Source organism: Ixodes scapularis, unplaced genomic scaffold, assembly GCF_016920785.2.
Source record: "Ixodes scapularis isolate PalLabHiFi unplaced genomic scaffold, ASM1692078v2 PGA_scaffold10__122_contigs__length_95168666, whole genome shotgun sequence".
Classification (NCBI taxonomy): domain Eukaryota; kingdom Metazoa; phylum Arthropoda; class Arachnida; order Ixodida; family Ixodidae; genus Ixodes; species Ixodes scapularis.
Genome location: NW_024609836.1, coordinates 84,629,358 through 84,643,440, shown reverse-complemented (window position 1 = coordinate 84,643,440; position 14,083 = coordinate 84,629,358). Strand labels below are relative to the sequence as shown.

General features: G+C 45.1%; 1 protein-coding gene across 1 annotated transcript; it reads left to right on the top strand.

Moving 5' to 3' along the window:
• Positions 1-49: 49 nt before the first annotated feature.
• Positions 50-11,953, top strand: LOC8042451 (glutaminyl-peptide cyclotransferase-like). The gene is made up of 8 exons (XM_002415508.5): positions 50-360; positions 4,114-4,263; positions 5,068-5,226; positions 5,950-6,060; positions 7,238-7,423; positions 8,498-8,597; positions 10,004-10,126; positions 11,674-11,953. Exons 1-8 carry the CDS (start codon positions 274-276, stop codon positions 11,817-11,819), a joined length of 1,062 nt encoding a protein of 353 aa, XP_002415553.4. The 5' UTR covers positions 50-273; the 3' UTR covers positions 11,820-11,953.
• Positions 11,954-14,083: the final 2,130 nt, after the last annotated feature.

The following is a 14,083-nucleotide window of genomic DNA, read 5'->3' as shown; positions in this document are numbered from 1 at the left end:
TCTCAAATTCAGGGCGCTAATGACGCAATGCGCGATGCAGATACGCGTGGGTTTACCCTGTTTACCTAAGGTTCGCCGGGTTGTTTTTGTTGCCGCCGCTCGCTGGCTACTGCATCGACTGCATGCGTGGGCTGGGTTGGCTCGGTGATAAATGGTGTTAGCTGATACCGCTCCTCCGATGAGATCCACCTTTCGACTGGCCGTTCCTTCGTGCCCGTCCTGACAGCGCGGAGCCGTCGACGAACTGTCGGTTGCCGCACGCTGCACTCGGCAATGCTCTTCCCTGTGCTTCTGCTGCTCAAGTTGGTGATAGGCGCGCTGATCTTCGACGCATCTGCACTCAGCTGGCATGACCTGAAGGTAACAAACAATACCTTTTGTTTATTTAATTGGTCGCTAGAAGTTCGTAGCACGGTACCGTGGTTCGTAGAGCGGTTACGGTTTGCGTGGTCTCACTCACTGGGTCTCACTCGTGAAGGCAGTAGGAAAAGTCTGTCGCCGACAAACGTGCTGCCGGAAGTATCGAGCGCGTAGATCGAGAGCTTCCATGTTTCCGCCAGATCGGTACGTCCGTACGATCCGTGCGATCGGTGCCTGAAATTCAGGACCCACGCACTAAGTTCGAACGGGATCTTCGGAGTCGCGTCCCATATGGTATATCGCGGTTGTTCCATGCTTGGTGAATGTGATTTGGGGAATGGGTTAATTAAATTTCCTCGTTTTTTTTTTGTTTGTTTGTTTGTTCTGTTTTTCTTTTTCACTTTTGATGGAAATCGGTGTCTCGCCATCTGCGCTTGGGGCGCTTGACATTTGTTATTTCAACGTTAAATAGGATGTTAGACTCCTTAAGTTTTCTGTGTATTATGTGTTCATACAAAATCAGAGTGCCGGCGTGCAATACACGTGTAATCAACCACAGGTCAGAAATGTGATGAATGAATAATAAAGTAATAAAAAAATAATTCAAAAGCTCGAAAAACCAGAAATGGATCCCCATGTCTATTGATACGACAATGAGGCGTTTCGAGAGTAGTGACAAATGTTTCTTGCTCGCGAAATAGAAAGCAAAAAGCTAGTTAATTTTGTTCTGATCCATAATGTTATGAATTCCGAGCATCTTAGAATGGCCTTCTCAACTCATTTTTCATACGCCATAAACATTCTCTTTATGTATTCTCTGGTTGGCCGGTGCATTGAGCAGGCAGGAAATTGTTATTTTATGGTACGGTAGTGAAACTAAGGCCAAAATCTTTGATCGCGTAAAGACTGGTTAACAGATTTGTGTCAGAGTATGAACGACCGCGTTGCAATCACCGGTGACTGGACCACTACCCTAGAACACGTCCGACTTGCATATATTTCCTGATTTTGTATCAACTGTTTTCTATCCATGGGCTTGAAATTAGTCTTGAAAATGTTATACACAACCATTTCTCTGGGGTAGATCATAGATTTGATCTCAGAAACACTGCAAGGCCTTCAGTCCAGTAGTTGTATACAGGCTAAAGAGTTCCAGGGCTACCAACTAGGGTTGTCGTGAACTTTTGTCAAACCGGATTTTTGGTTTGAACTTTCGGGGTTTGACTGGATCGAACCGGTTCGACAAACCTTTACACTTTTCACCAGATTCGACCAGTTTGACTTTGTGGACACTTTGGCCAGACCTTGATACAAGCATGCCTAGATTTGGAGAATTGTTCTTTTATGCAAAAGGTTATTTTATTTTATAAACAGTTGCAATTAAAAGAAACCAATTCTAATCACTGAAGAAGTTAATAACTTAATTTTTTTTGTACTGTATTAACTGAAGTAACCAATCGGAGCTGCCCTTAATTTATCCCTTAGCCATCACCATCCAATTCGAAGCCAACTGACCAGCCTGTCGTGCATGCACACACGAGTCGAACCTCAATACGAGGTTTGTTGAACCTTCCACTAAAAGTTAGAAAAAGTCTAACCTGGTCGAACTCGAACCTTGGCCGGTTCGCGACACCCCTACTACCAAAAGGTGGCACCAGTGTACTGTCCCGTCGTAAGCAAACACAAGCGGTTTCGGCGCAGTCGGTCACGCTGAAATGCACATTTTTTTTAACCAGCCTTTAGTGTACCTTTCTAATGTGGGCTTGAGAAACAAACTTCCTGTCAGCTTCAGAGTGGCAGAAGACTTTGCCAAGAAGTGCTTTTGTCACATGGATCATAATTCTAACAGTAAGCAGTATTACCATTGAAAGCCTTATTCTTAATGTATTGTATACCAGGTAGAGGTTGTTACTAAATACACTGGCCAGGTGGCACAAGCCACCACCCGATTTAAAAGGCTCAGCTGCACGCGTCCTTAAGGGGGAAGTGTCGTCTGTCACTCTGAGGTTTCCGGGATGTCCTTTTCCGGGTTCTTCTTTCTAAGAGTGGCAGCTACTGTCGTAATTTGCGTTGTGTGTCGTGTGGACGTCTCCGTGACCGTTCTCGTGTCTCTGTTCTTCCTTTCATCTCCTCCCCCCCAACCTGGTCCTTTGTTTGGGCAACAGCAAAAGCTCATCAAGGTAATGTTGTGAAATGGCCGTGCGGGCCTCTCATCCGCCTGTGCAAACAGGCTGCGCTCTCGCCACGCTGTGCCTCTTGCTGCACGAGCTCGGTGCATGCTCCTTTCCCTTCCAACGAAACAAAAAAAAAAAGATATTAACCTTTAATTTCTCTATTCCCCCCTCCTTCATTTGAGACGTTTGTGAAGATGAGAAACAGTGCGGGGAAACGGTCTTCAGAAGTAGATTGAAGGGTTCATTGTAGCAGAAAGCTGATGTGGTAGCAGCTTAGTATTGTCACTTGACAGCATGCGGTGGATAGTTTCTCGTTGTTTCTTCTTCCAAGTTCTCTGGGGGAGCAATGATTGTTCCCCCGGGAAGAGTTGGTTTGCATTATAGCTTGACGCATGCTTGAATAACACTTTTTTTTGAAGAGTAAAGTTTATGTTCAGTGTATAACTTTGATGGGCAAAGCCTTTCTTTCACTCTCTCAAAGGAAAGGGTAGCTAACTCTCTCTGGACTTCATTTCCCCAAAAGCGATGCATGCCTGAAACAAAGTGCTGGCCCAGTGCAGATTGTGACATTTTTTCCACAATAGTGGCTGATATTCCTACAGCTATGTCTGTCGCATACTCTGGCCTTGGTAGAAGTTGCTGTGGTTCCTCATAGACTTGCTCTATTTCCTGTCTGACTGCTTGCACCTACGAACCGTGCATGATGGTACCTTACTCTGCCTGTTGGTCTTATAACCGACACCAGTATTTCGCAAAACGTGTAGTTCATTGCAAGAAAGGAACAACCATTGCATGCTGTCTTTATACGCACTTGTTAGATTGCTGTAACCTCCTTACAGCTGAAGGCATTATAAGTGGATTGCTCTGCAACTGCAATGCATGGTGCATTTTGCGCAAAGAATTCTACATCGTTTTTCTTTTGCTTTCACTTCCAGTTTGCAGTATATGGTACAGCGGAGCATAGAGTCTTGCATTGTAAAAAGTCTGGCATTGGTTCTTGAAGAAGAGTAACCTGGAAGCCTCAGGGTGGTTGCTGATGTTTGGCCAAAAAAGTAGCTTCTTGAGGGCATTGGAGTAGTAAGCTTCTTCAGATGTTAGAGAATTTGCCTAACAAAACTTGGCCAATCGTACAGACAAACGAAATATTTTCGCTAGTTCTTATCTCGTCATTGGACTTACTGCGACAAAAAGACAAATTACGAGAGTAAGACATGACATGAGGAGCCAGTCATAGAAGTGACCCCATGCTAACATGGACCGCAGAGGATGCTACGAGCTATCCCAGCCAATCTAGCCCTGAACGTACCATGTAAATACTTGGCCCATGTATCTCTGCACCTCTTCCGAAGGTCCCACGATACTCGCACAGCATGGGATTGGCTTTCATGGCTTAGTGTGTCCTCTGTGGCCAATCGTAAAGTGACCATTGTGGTAATGATCTTTGCAGTTTTGCTAACGAGGAAAGGGTGCACGCGGCGAGCTTGGGCAGCTTGAGGCCGGACCAGTCGAGCGCCCCGTTTTCGTAGGCTAGGTGCGCAGTGATTGGCAGTATGCTGACGCATGCCCGATCGCCTTGCAGTGGCCCCGAGATCTCCGGCCGCTGGCCCATCATGATCTGCTGTACATGGGACAGATTTCGGACGAGGACAGGGGGGACTTCAACGCCACCCTGCGGAACTTTCTCGTCCCCAGGGTTGTGGGGAGTCAGAAGCACCGGGAGGTTAGGGAGGTGAGCTCTTCTGCTTTTGTAATCTTTCTTGGACACTCACCATTCCTGGGCTGGCTTGCCTGTGTATATCAGGGCCAGTGTGTTGCACCCAAATTCTTTTCTGTCCGGTTTCTGTTCTGGGAGGGGAAAATGGTGCAGGTCCAGCTCAGCTCTGGAGAAAAAAAAACATAGCGGCTCATATGGGTTTGATCCAGTTCAAATTTGCGCGTTAGAAATTAATTTAAAACAAATAAAAATAAAATATCTTAAATTATGTTCATTTTTATCAAAAGGGTGCATATTAAAGGGGTGAAACTTGGTGGCGTACTCCGGTGTTTTTTTGAGCTACCTAAATAAACTATATTTTTGAATGCCCAGCCTTTACCTTTTCTGGTGTACTATTTGATATATCTAAATTCAGAATATTTGTGAAATCGGCAAATGAATACGATGCCAGAAACACAATTCAAACATACCCTCACTTTTCAGTGCCACAAAGTGATGTGCATTCGGGCTCGCAGGTTGAGCTGGCACTCTAGAACCCGCTCCAGCACCCGCTCCAGCACCTGCCAGGCAGGTGCTGGAGCGGGTTTCCAAAGCGTTCATTTGACACCATAAAACTTCTTGTGATCAGTTAAAAACAAATTCTATCCCGCCAACACCCCTTTTTCAAAATTTTACTTACTCCACAATAAGATTGATTGCTCAGATTTCCGCCTGCCGTATCCATAACTGCAATGCACCTCAGCGTGAAAATATGAGGCTCCTCATGGAGTATGTGCCACTCCTGGGAACATGCATCGAAATGTACGGTCATTGTTTCAGTTCATTGTGAGGTCGCTCAAGGATCTCAACTGGGATGTGGAAGAGGACTGCTTCGACGGCCAGACTCCGCACGGGATAAAACCATTTTGCAACGTGATAGCGACGCTCAACCCAAGCGCGTGTCATCGGCTGGTGCTGGCCTGCCACTATGATTCCCTGGTAATTGCACCTTCATTTTGATGCTCACAATTGTGCTAATGCTAATGTGCTTTCTTCATTGTTCTGTACCTTAGCGGAACAAATCGGAAGGTGAAATGTGCACAATCGATTGAGCTCTGTTGGCAGCAGTCTGTTGTCGAGGTAGGGGGACTGTTGGCTTGACAACAGCACTCGTCAGTTCAGCTTCTGGCATGTTCTTTTAGGGCTGTAAAATTAATCAATATCCCGGTCTAGAGGGGTCATGTTCATGGTAACTGTCTTAATTTTTGCTACAAGGCTAATAGTAATTCTTAAGAGTCTTGAGGTGTTCTTAGAGGTCGAAAGCGTTGTCAGTGTGCAAACTTTGTGGCATGAACTTTTAATGAATGTACTTCCGGTTGATTGGGTAGTCTGTTGGTGGCCGCCACCTAAATTTTTAGATTTGGTGTTACAGTCTTACAGTCAAGCTGTACTGGTGATAATATTCTCAGGCTGGGATTGCAACCAATATCAAGGTGACGTCACTTCTGCATGGCTAGGACACTTTAATAACGATTTGACTAATGGGACCACTCAGCTTGTCGTATCATAATGGAGAGCTCCAGCTTTGCATATATGGCATGTTGCATTGCAGTGTTGCCTACCCAAAACTGAGTAAACCAGACACCACAGATGGGACTGGCTTTTGCCAAACTATGATACAAACGGATCCATACTCTTCCTTTGCTCTCGATGGTCACGCAGCTCCACAAGGAAGGAACCTTCATTGGTGCTACCGATTCTGCTGTGCCGTGCGCTCAACTGGTGTACTTGGCGAGGTCCCTGAATGGCAAGCTGCAGAACCAGAAGACTAGAGTGAGATTTTGATCCTTTACACTGTCTTTGCTCGACCTTGAAGAAGGTCCCTTTTTGGAACTTAGCTCAGGGTGCTTTGTGCGCATCTCAAGGCCATTGTCGCTCGGACATGTGCTGTAACTGAAGCCCCACTTCAATTGAAAGTCACCAGAAGAAGAGCCAGAGTTGCCTCTGGTTCGCGCACCAATTGGCGAACCCCCTGTTTTTGGAGCCTGTTGCCGATCGAACAGGCAAGCATGTACCTTGGTAGCCTGCCTTTGGTCGTTGATAAAAGACAAAGCGGCAGAAAATTGTGGAAACAAGAAAGAACAAAGGATTGTAATTAATTATCGCATTCCAAATGATTAATGTCATTTTTCGACTTTCAAGAAACGGAGCTGTAAGGTGAGTCTAGTTGAGAACCATGAGATCTCTGCAGATCTCTTTATTCCCCTTTGGCAATGGCCGTATTTTTTTCTAATTGAAGTGTCTGGAGATTCAGAAGGACCGAACCCTGACAGAGCATTCCAGCCATCCCGAAATTCTATCCTTGGGTCGTTTATATTCGTGTTTCATTTAGTTTTAGAAAACTGAAACAGGGTTGCAAATACTCCGTCTCATAAACATCTGCAGTGCTGACAAGGGCTCCGAAGCAACCACGTGGCTTGGAAGAGTGCCTTCTGTACGCGAGTTCTCGCACAAACAAAGCATTCTGCTGAGCTAGGCTTACGTGCATTCGTTCCACTGTTGGCATTTGTATGATGAAGTATCTATTCCGTTTATCACTAAGCTGATGGAGTGGTGGAAGCTACTCGCTAGTTCGCCCAGCCACACGTCTATCTTTAGTTATAAGATAACATTTCCACCCATACCAACGTTCGGAAAGCAGGGTCACATGATGAAACGCAGGCAGTTGATTGGTTCAGCGAGTATGTAGTGAACTGAGTTGAGTTCCAGCTACAGTCGCTGACAAGGTGAGAGCACGACAGGGCGTCTCTTTCGAACGCCCGGCCCTTATCATGCGCTCGTTGCCTTTCGCCGCACTTTGGCGAGACACCCTAGCGTTGTCAAAGGTAAGGAGCTCAAGCTAGAGGCGGAACAACCGAAGCTCAGCCCTGTCGTTCTCATTCCGTTGGCGACCCTACTAGACACCTCCCTCCAAAACTCGTTTTGTCGATTGTTCTTTGGACGCGCACAGGGCGACGGTCTGACGCTCCAGCTGGTCTTTTTCGACGGGGAGGAGGCATTCGAGCGCTGGAGCTCGCACGATTCCCTCTACGGCTCGCGGCACCTCGCCCAAAAGTGGCACGAGGACCGAACGTCGGCCGAAAGACTCGAGAGCTGCCTCGAGAGGAGCGAGATCGCCAACCAGATCGACCGAATGGTAAGGGTGACACCTCGCTCGAGGAGTTGCGCTTGCATCACGTCAACTGCCGTGCCGGTGGTTGAGTGCATATTTTTTGCGGCGTATGTTTTGCATCGTCGAACCTGTTTCTGGCGACAAGAATGAGTAAAAGCGATGACCAGTGTGGACCAATGACGTCGCGTGCGAGCCATGTGTACACTCGAGGGCTGCTTTTTGTGGCAGGTTGGTTGAAGCTGCGGGAGCTTATGCAAATCTTTGAAAGGTACCAAGCTTGCGATAGCGGTACCGCAATCTTGCTAGACTTAGTTTCACCTGGGAGCGTAATTTTGTCTGTTTTGCGCTTGCGTGGCCTTTGGTATTAGAGCACTTGTAGAGTCCTCCAGTTATGCATACGGATAGTTTTACCAGACTACCACTGGTCGTTGGCTTCGAGCATAAAAGAAGTTGCTGGCCCTGTCTGATTTGAATTAACCTTGCATTAACTGTTAGTTTTGTGTGCATTTTTTTTTTGTTTAAACTGAACTTTTTTTTTGCATGAGGTAAGTAGTTTGCTACATAAAGGCCAATGCTGCTTCAAATGTAGGTTTGTTGGTAATCCTAATGAAACTTGCCTACAGTAGGTTAATTTTCGCTGGTTTATTGAAAAATGAGATGTAGTATTTCATATGCAAGGAATATATAGTGAATCTAGTTTGAGCTTCTAGAAAGAATTTAATGGCATAATAATTTGCAAAAAAAATTTCATCAAATGTTCTAGAAGCCACATAAAGCAGCTAAACAAAGAAAATCAATTCTGTTCATACATTTTTCACTGCCAGCAAAGTTCTTCCTCGACTCCGTGACCTTCTCTTCAACAGGAGTACAAATCCATGAGTTCCTTTCTGTGACATTTTACAAGGAAGGTTTCGTGCAGTGCCTACTTTTCATTGCCAAAAACACTTTCTCGTCCAAACTCGCTATGTTTTTACGAGAAATTAAGGAATTCTGAGAATGGTTAATTTCTAGAATGACTTCCTCTTCTGTCACATGTGCCCTGAATTCTTGTGTGTGGATGGAGGGCCTGAAGTGCAGAAAACACACCTTGTTTCTTAGGAAGTGATGGTGCTCCTGGATCTGCTGGGGGCAGAGAATCCACGTTTCTACAGTTACTTCGGGGAAACCCAGCCCGTTTACCGGAGGCTCGTCAGCATCGGTAAGTCGGCTCGGCTGACTTTGGCGGTCAGTGGTCGCTGTACAAGCCACTAAACTACCGTATTTACTCGCGTATAGGTCAACCTGTTTTTCAAAAATCGCCTTATCAAAACTGGGGGGTCGACCAATACGCGAATCCCGGTATTATATTTTTCAACTCTTTTTTTTTTCGGGGGTCCCGAAGTTAGGGGGTCGACCTATACGACGTATCGACCAATATGCGAGTAAATACGGTATTTGCCCAACTGCAATCCTGACGTAGAATTCACGAAGGCCCATGCAAATGAGCGTTACTTCGTCGGACAGCTTAATGGACTTGCTTGTTCAGGACAACTCGAGCCCAGTGTTTTAGTATCGGGGATCAACCAGTAATGGTACAACCAAACCTCGACAGCATAATGAAAATAGTAATCGATACATCAATCAATTTATGTTTCGTTGTGCCCCTAGGTAGCTGGCTGGCCTAATTAGGAGAGATGTGCGTCAATGATAGAAGGAACGATGGCAGAAGTGTGCTTGTGATTCCCGTACAACCTTTTGGTGCACCGATTTGTAGTCCATTGCAACTCGAGAAGGTAGGGCAAGGATAAGACAAGCTGGGAGGAGGAACCAGATGGAACGCTTAAGAAGAGAGGGGAAACCTCCTTCTCTCGCTAGCGTTCTGTCCGCTTCCTCGTCTTCGGCCTTCCTTTCCCTCGCCCTACCTTCTAGAGTTTCAATGAACTGTAGTGGATTTATTTCCTGCGAAGTATGGCTTTACCACTATAAAGACTCTACTGTGCAGGTCATAGTATAGACGCTTTGCAGCAGCTGTGCATGGACGCCACCATAACTGACCTTCAGTTTTTGTTTCCTCTTATTTTGTTTATTTTACCTCATCACTACCATAGCAGGCCAGGTTATTGCCCCATCAGATTCAACTGTGTCCTTTTCTAAAGCATCGGCCTTTGTAGAGGATTGTCAACTACCGTTTCAGTTGCTCGGCATCTCTGTAAGACAAGAGAAGGTCAGCAATGGCGGCTGTAATTTGCGCGTGTGTAAAGCGTCTATAGCTCTAAACATATGCTTTTCTTTTTCTCTTTTTTTACAAAGTGCAAAAACATTTAGGCAAGTTGAATTTTCTGAGCTGAACGAAGAATGCTCATAGGTAGTTTTTTCTTGGGGAGGTGGGGGGGGGGGGAGGGGGAGGGGGGGAGAAGGGAAGGGAGGGGGAGGGGAATGGGGAGGGTTCTGTATTGATTCTTGAGGAAATGCTACTGAGATCAGAAAGTATGCCTTTTTTGGATTGGATTGGATAATGGCGTCTTAACCCTCTATGTTGGGCAGTCGCTGCATAAAAAGAAACTTTATTACGACGCCACCGTGTTTGTACGGAGTTGCTTTTTTTCCGTCCCGTGAAATCCTCAGAGAGCCGGCTCAACGACGCTGGGCTGATGGAACTTCCACGTCGCCGACGGAGGACCAACTACTTTTCCAACAGTTCAACGGTGGGCTTCATCGAGGACGACCACATCCCCTTTCTCAAGAGAAGTGGGTGATCCCCTCACAATCTTCTGCACACCACTTCGAAAAAGAAAAGCCGTAGATTACAGTTGCAATTCAATGCAATTGTAGAGTGCCATACTTATGCAATTCCAAGCACCCATCTTGTTTTTTTCAAAGACAAAGTGCGCAAAAACAAACTTAAAGAATGTAATCAAGCTCAAGCTTTAATATACCCCTCACCTTGGGCTGTACCATTAAGGATGAAAAGTGGGGGGCGCTTGGAATCTATGAACACAGTGTCTTATTGAGGACTTGATTGCCTGAACCAAAAGTGATTTAAACATCTTTCACAGACAGTCTTCAAAGTTTTTCTAAAAATGGCAGTTTTAGATTTTTTGGGGGTTAGAATACACCGTATAGAAACTAGGCGTTACTGAAGCCGACACGGCCCAATTGTTTTGGTAGACTTTTTGGACAGATTTCTTCACAAGATGCAGCATCAGAGGACCCCCGAAACCAGAACGTCTGAGAATTTTGGAGGAAAAGAGTCACACTTATGGATTTGGGATAGAAAAGACAGCACAGCAACATAACATGGCACGGTCAAACATCTACAGGAAGCATCCATGTCACGCGTACATCTCCCCTTTCTCCCTTTATTGTTGTATGTTACTAGTTGATTCATTGACCATTTAAGTGATATCTTGGGCAAGAAATTGAGGCACTTACAAAACTAGACTTTTAAGGTTTCTTCATTGTTTCTCTTGTGTATGCTTCATATTTTATTAGTTATTACTAGCAGTGCAGTCATGTCTCATTAATAAGATCACATTCTCCCCGAAAACTCGTTCATAATGTGAGTTGTGCATGAAAAGGAGAAACAAATTGCCTGCAGCCACCCTGTTTGCCCTCGAAACTGTGATCTGTATAGTGGGGTATCCTTATTAATAAGACATGACTACTTACAAAGTTTGCTGTTACTCTCTTGTGGCTGTTACATTTTCTCTCTTGGCTTGTTTTCATAGATAAAAGTTTTTTTGCAGATGTAGCTCAAGCCTTTCTATGCTGTCTTTTTTGTGTTTTTTTTTTGTCTGGAGTTTTATTTGTTTTAGATGACACCGGGAGATATAGTTTGAAAAAGTGTAGCTTTTCTAGGTTGTAAATGTGACCATAATCTTGCAGGAAAGTGCAAAATAGACATTTTGGAAGGCCAATTAGATTATTGTTTAGAAGTAAAATATTCCAATTGGCACACCCCAGGTACCTCTTTTCTGCTAAATGTACACATCGCGACACTGTTAGCGCGAACACGACATCGGCGCATTTTCGCATTGTACTTCTAAATGGTGTTAGCGAGCACGAAATTTTATCGCTTACGTTATAGAACTAAATGAGCTCTTTCCGTAGCAATAATAACTTGGATGACATCGCTTGGTTTCAAAGAAAAAAAACTGAAAAAACCAGCAATCGCTTGTTCGCGCTAACAGTGTCGTGCTCGGTACAACATACCATCTACTGGCTGGGGAACTGAATGGCATTACAAATGCTCCAATTATATTTTCCGTGGTGTTCTTCTTGCCGCATTTGCACAGGCGTCCCCATCGTGCACATCATCCCGAGTCCCTTTCCAGACGTTTGGCACACGCTCGACGACAACGAACAGAACCTGCATCACCCGACCATCTCCAACCTGAACAAGATTTTCAAGGCATTCGTGTCCGAGTACCTGCAGCTATGACCCGTCGAAAAAAGCACGCCTTTTGATGCATTTCCGTAGCTCCTCACTCAAGCAAAAAAGGCTCACAAGTTTCACTATTATCACTTGTCGTTTTACATGACCGGGAGCTGCTAATAAAAGAATGTTGCACTATATAATTGCCTAGCATTCTGTCTTTTAAACTGTTGGACGAGATTTTATGTTCAAGGCTGGCTCACACATTTCTGTCTTAGTGGGGTCGATTGCCTTACGACGGGAGGACGTACTAGCGCCTTCTGTCGGGTGGCCCTGGAAACGCGTCCGATCTGCGTATACTTAGTACGAAGGTTTTGCAGTATTCGTGGGATCCAATCTGTGCAGTATCTTTGAGGAATGTTTGCTTACAACATTGTCAGAATTATTTCAGGCCCAAATGGCAGAATAATGATGCGTATAAAAATGAGGAAATCATGTCGCGGATGGAAACGGGTCGACAAGCGTAAAACTGAAAATAAAGTTTTAATCGGCGAACTAGTGCCAGAAACAAAAGAACGAGAGTCGAGAAGGGAGGTGTCGGCGTGACAGCTGGATAACGCGAGAGTCTCTGACTCGGCAAGGCACCGCTGGCTTCCTTATCTATTCCCCTCGGTATCTCCAACATTAGGGAGTTATCGTAAGCCGCTCTCCTCCCTCCGCTAACCTATCCGCAACGAAGATACCACTACTGCGATTGCGCGCCGCTAGCCTTGACTGATGAAGCGCGGATGTCGTAGCGGGTTGTGGAGAGCGTTGCGTGACGGCAAAAACCATCTACGAAAACTTCTGCCTAGAATGTTCGAGCGTCGAGCTACGGCGAGGCCGACTCGGCAAGGATATGTTGGCCTTATTTATTACACTCGGTATCTCGAACATTCGAATCGAACGTCGAATCACTTGGGGTAAACGGGAATCTCCCAGAAGTGCGGAGTAGCGTTCGTCCATGCACGCGGCAATACACGCAGATCCGAAGTGGCGCCCGTGTGCTCCCCCGTTACGAGCGGTAACCATCAATCGTAACTAAACAAATCACAAAAAAAAAAAAAAAAATTAAATGTGAACTTTTTTTGGACAGAACACGCATAAGTGTATTGCAGTGATAAGTTTTCGAAATTGTCTAAATTCGATTCGAATAAGATGCTATTCGAATCGAACTTCGTGTCAAACACTACCAGTAATCCGGAAAAAAAAAAATTATTGAAGTTTTTCCGAGCTAGATGGCTCCGTGGAGTGCGCTTCTTGCCGTGCATTGGTGCACTGCGGAGGAGCAACAGATGCAGAGCGAGCGCCGTGATCCCGCGCATCACGCTTCGCCGCTTTGCAGCCGCGTATGTAGGGGAAACGTCGCGCGCGGGGTGCGGTGCAGTATTCCGAATAGCGGTTATTACGCAATTGTACGATCGACTGCGATGTCCTGACAAGTAGCGAACGTCGTCGGTCTTTCACTGCATTTTCTTCGGAGTTAAATCTAAGAAAGGATATTTGGGCATAGCGAGATTATTTCTTCATCTCGTAAGTTTATTTTTATATCAATCCCCTCTTCCCATCACACAATACATACAATTTTTAATATCGTCAAATATTTTACAATGTCGTTGGCGAGCATAATTGTATAGTTGTGAAAAGTTTGGATTTTATCAGAATTAAGAACTATACAGTTTTATTTCAACCTTTAGAACTTAAACAAACCAGAATTTGGTAATTAAAATTACTTTATTCTATCGTAACATTATTCCACCGAAATAATATTTAACTCCATTCACAGCACGCTATGTCCCTCCTCAGTCGGCATGTGCCTGTGAGTTGCTGCACATGCAATCGTAAAAAACAGCTGTTTTCATTTTATGAATACTCATAAGCGGTAGCACTGTGCAAAAGGAGACTTTAATTTAGTATCAACAGGGGAGACAGTATAAGAACGCATAATACTTTTGCGCTCAGATTATTTTTGTTGCTCCCAAGTTGACTCTTGGCTGCTCGAAGCGTGTTTCGAAGCGACTCGGGCCAGTTACAAAAATACGCAACCATCGCCAAAACTAAAAAGAAAAAAAAAACATTTTTTTTTTTAATAGACGAATAAGTTTTGTGCATTGTTCATACGCGGCGCGAGGTAGTTCTAAAACACACCAGTGATCCGTGCATTGTACAGGAGAAAAACGAATAGTCAGAGAAAAAAGAAAAGAAAATTCAATAGGTGTAGAACGCGGCAACGATTGTTTGTCCGGCCCCGCACGCAACCAATGAATTCCGACGTCCCCCTCTTCGAATGA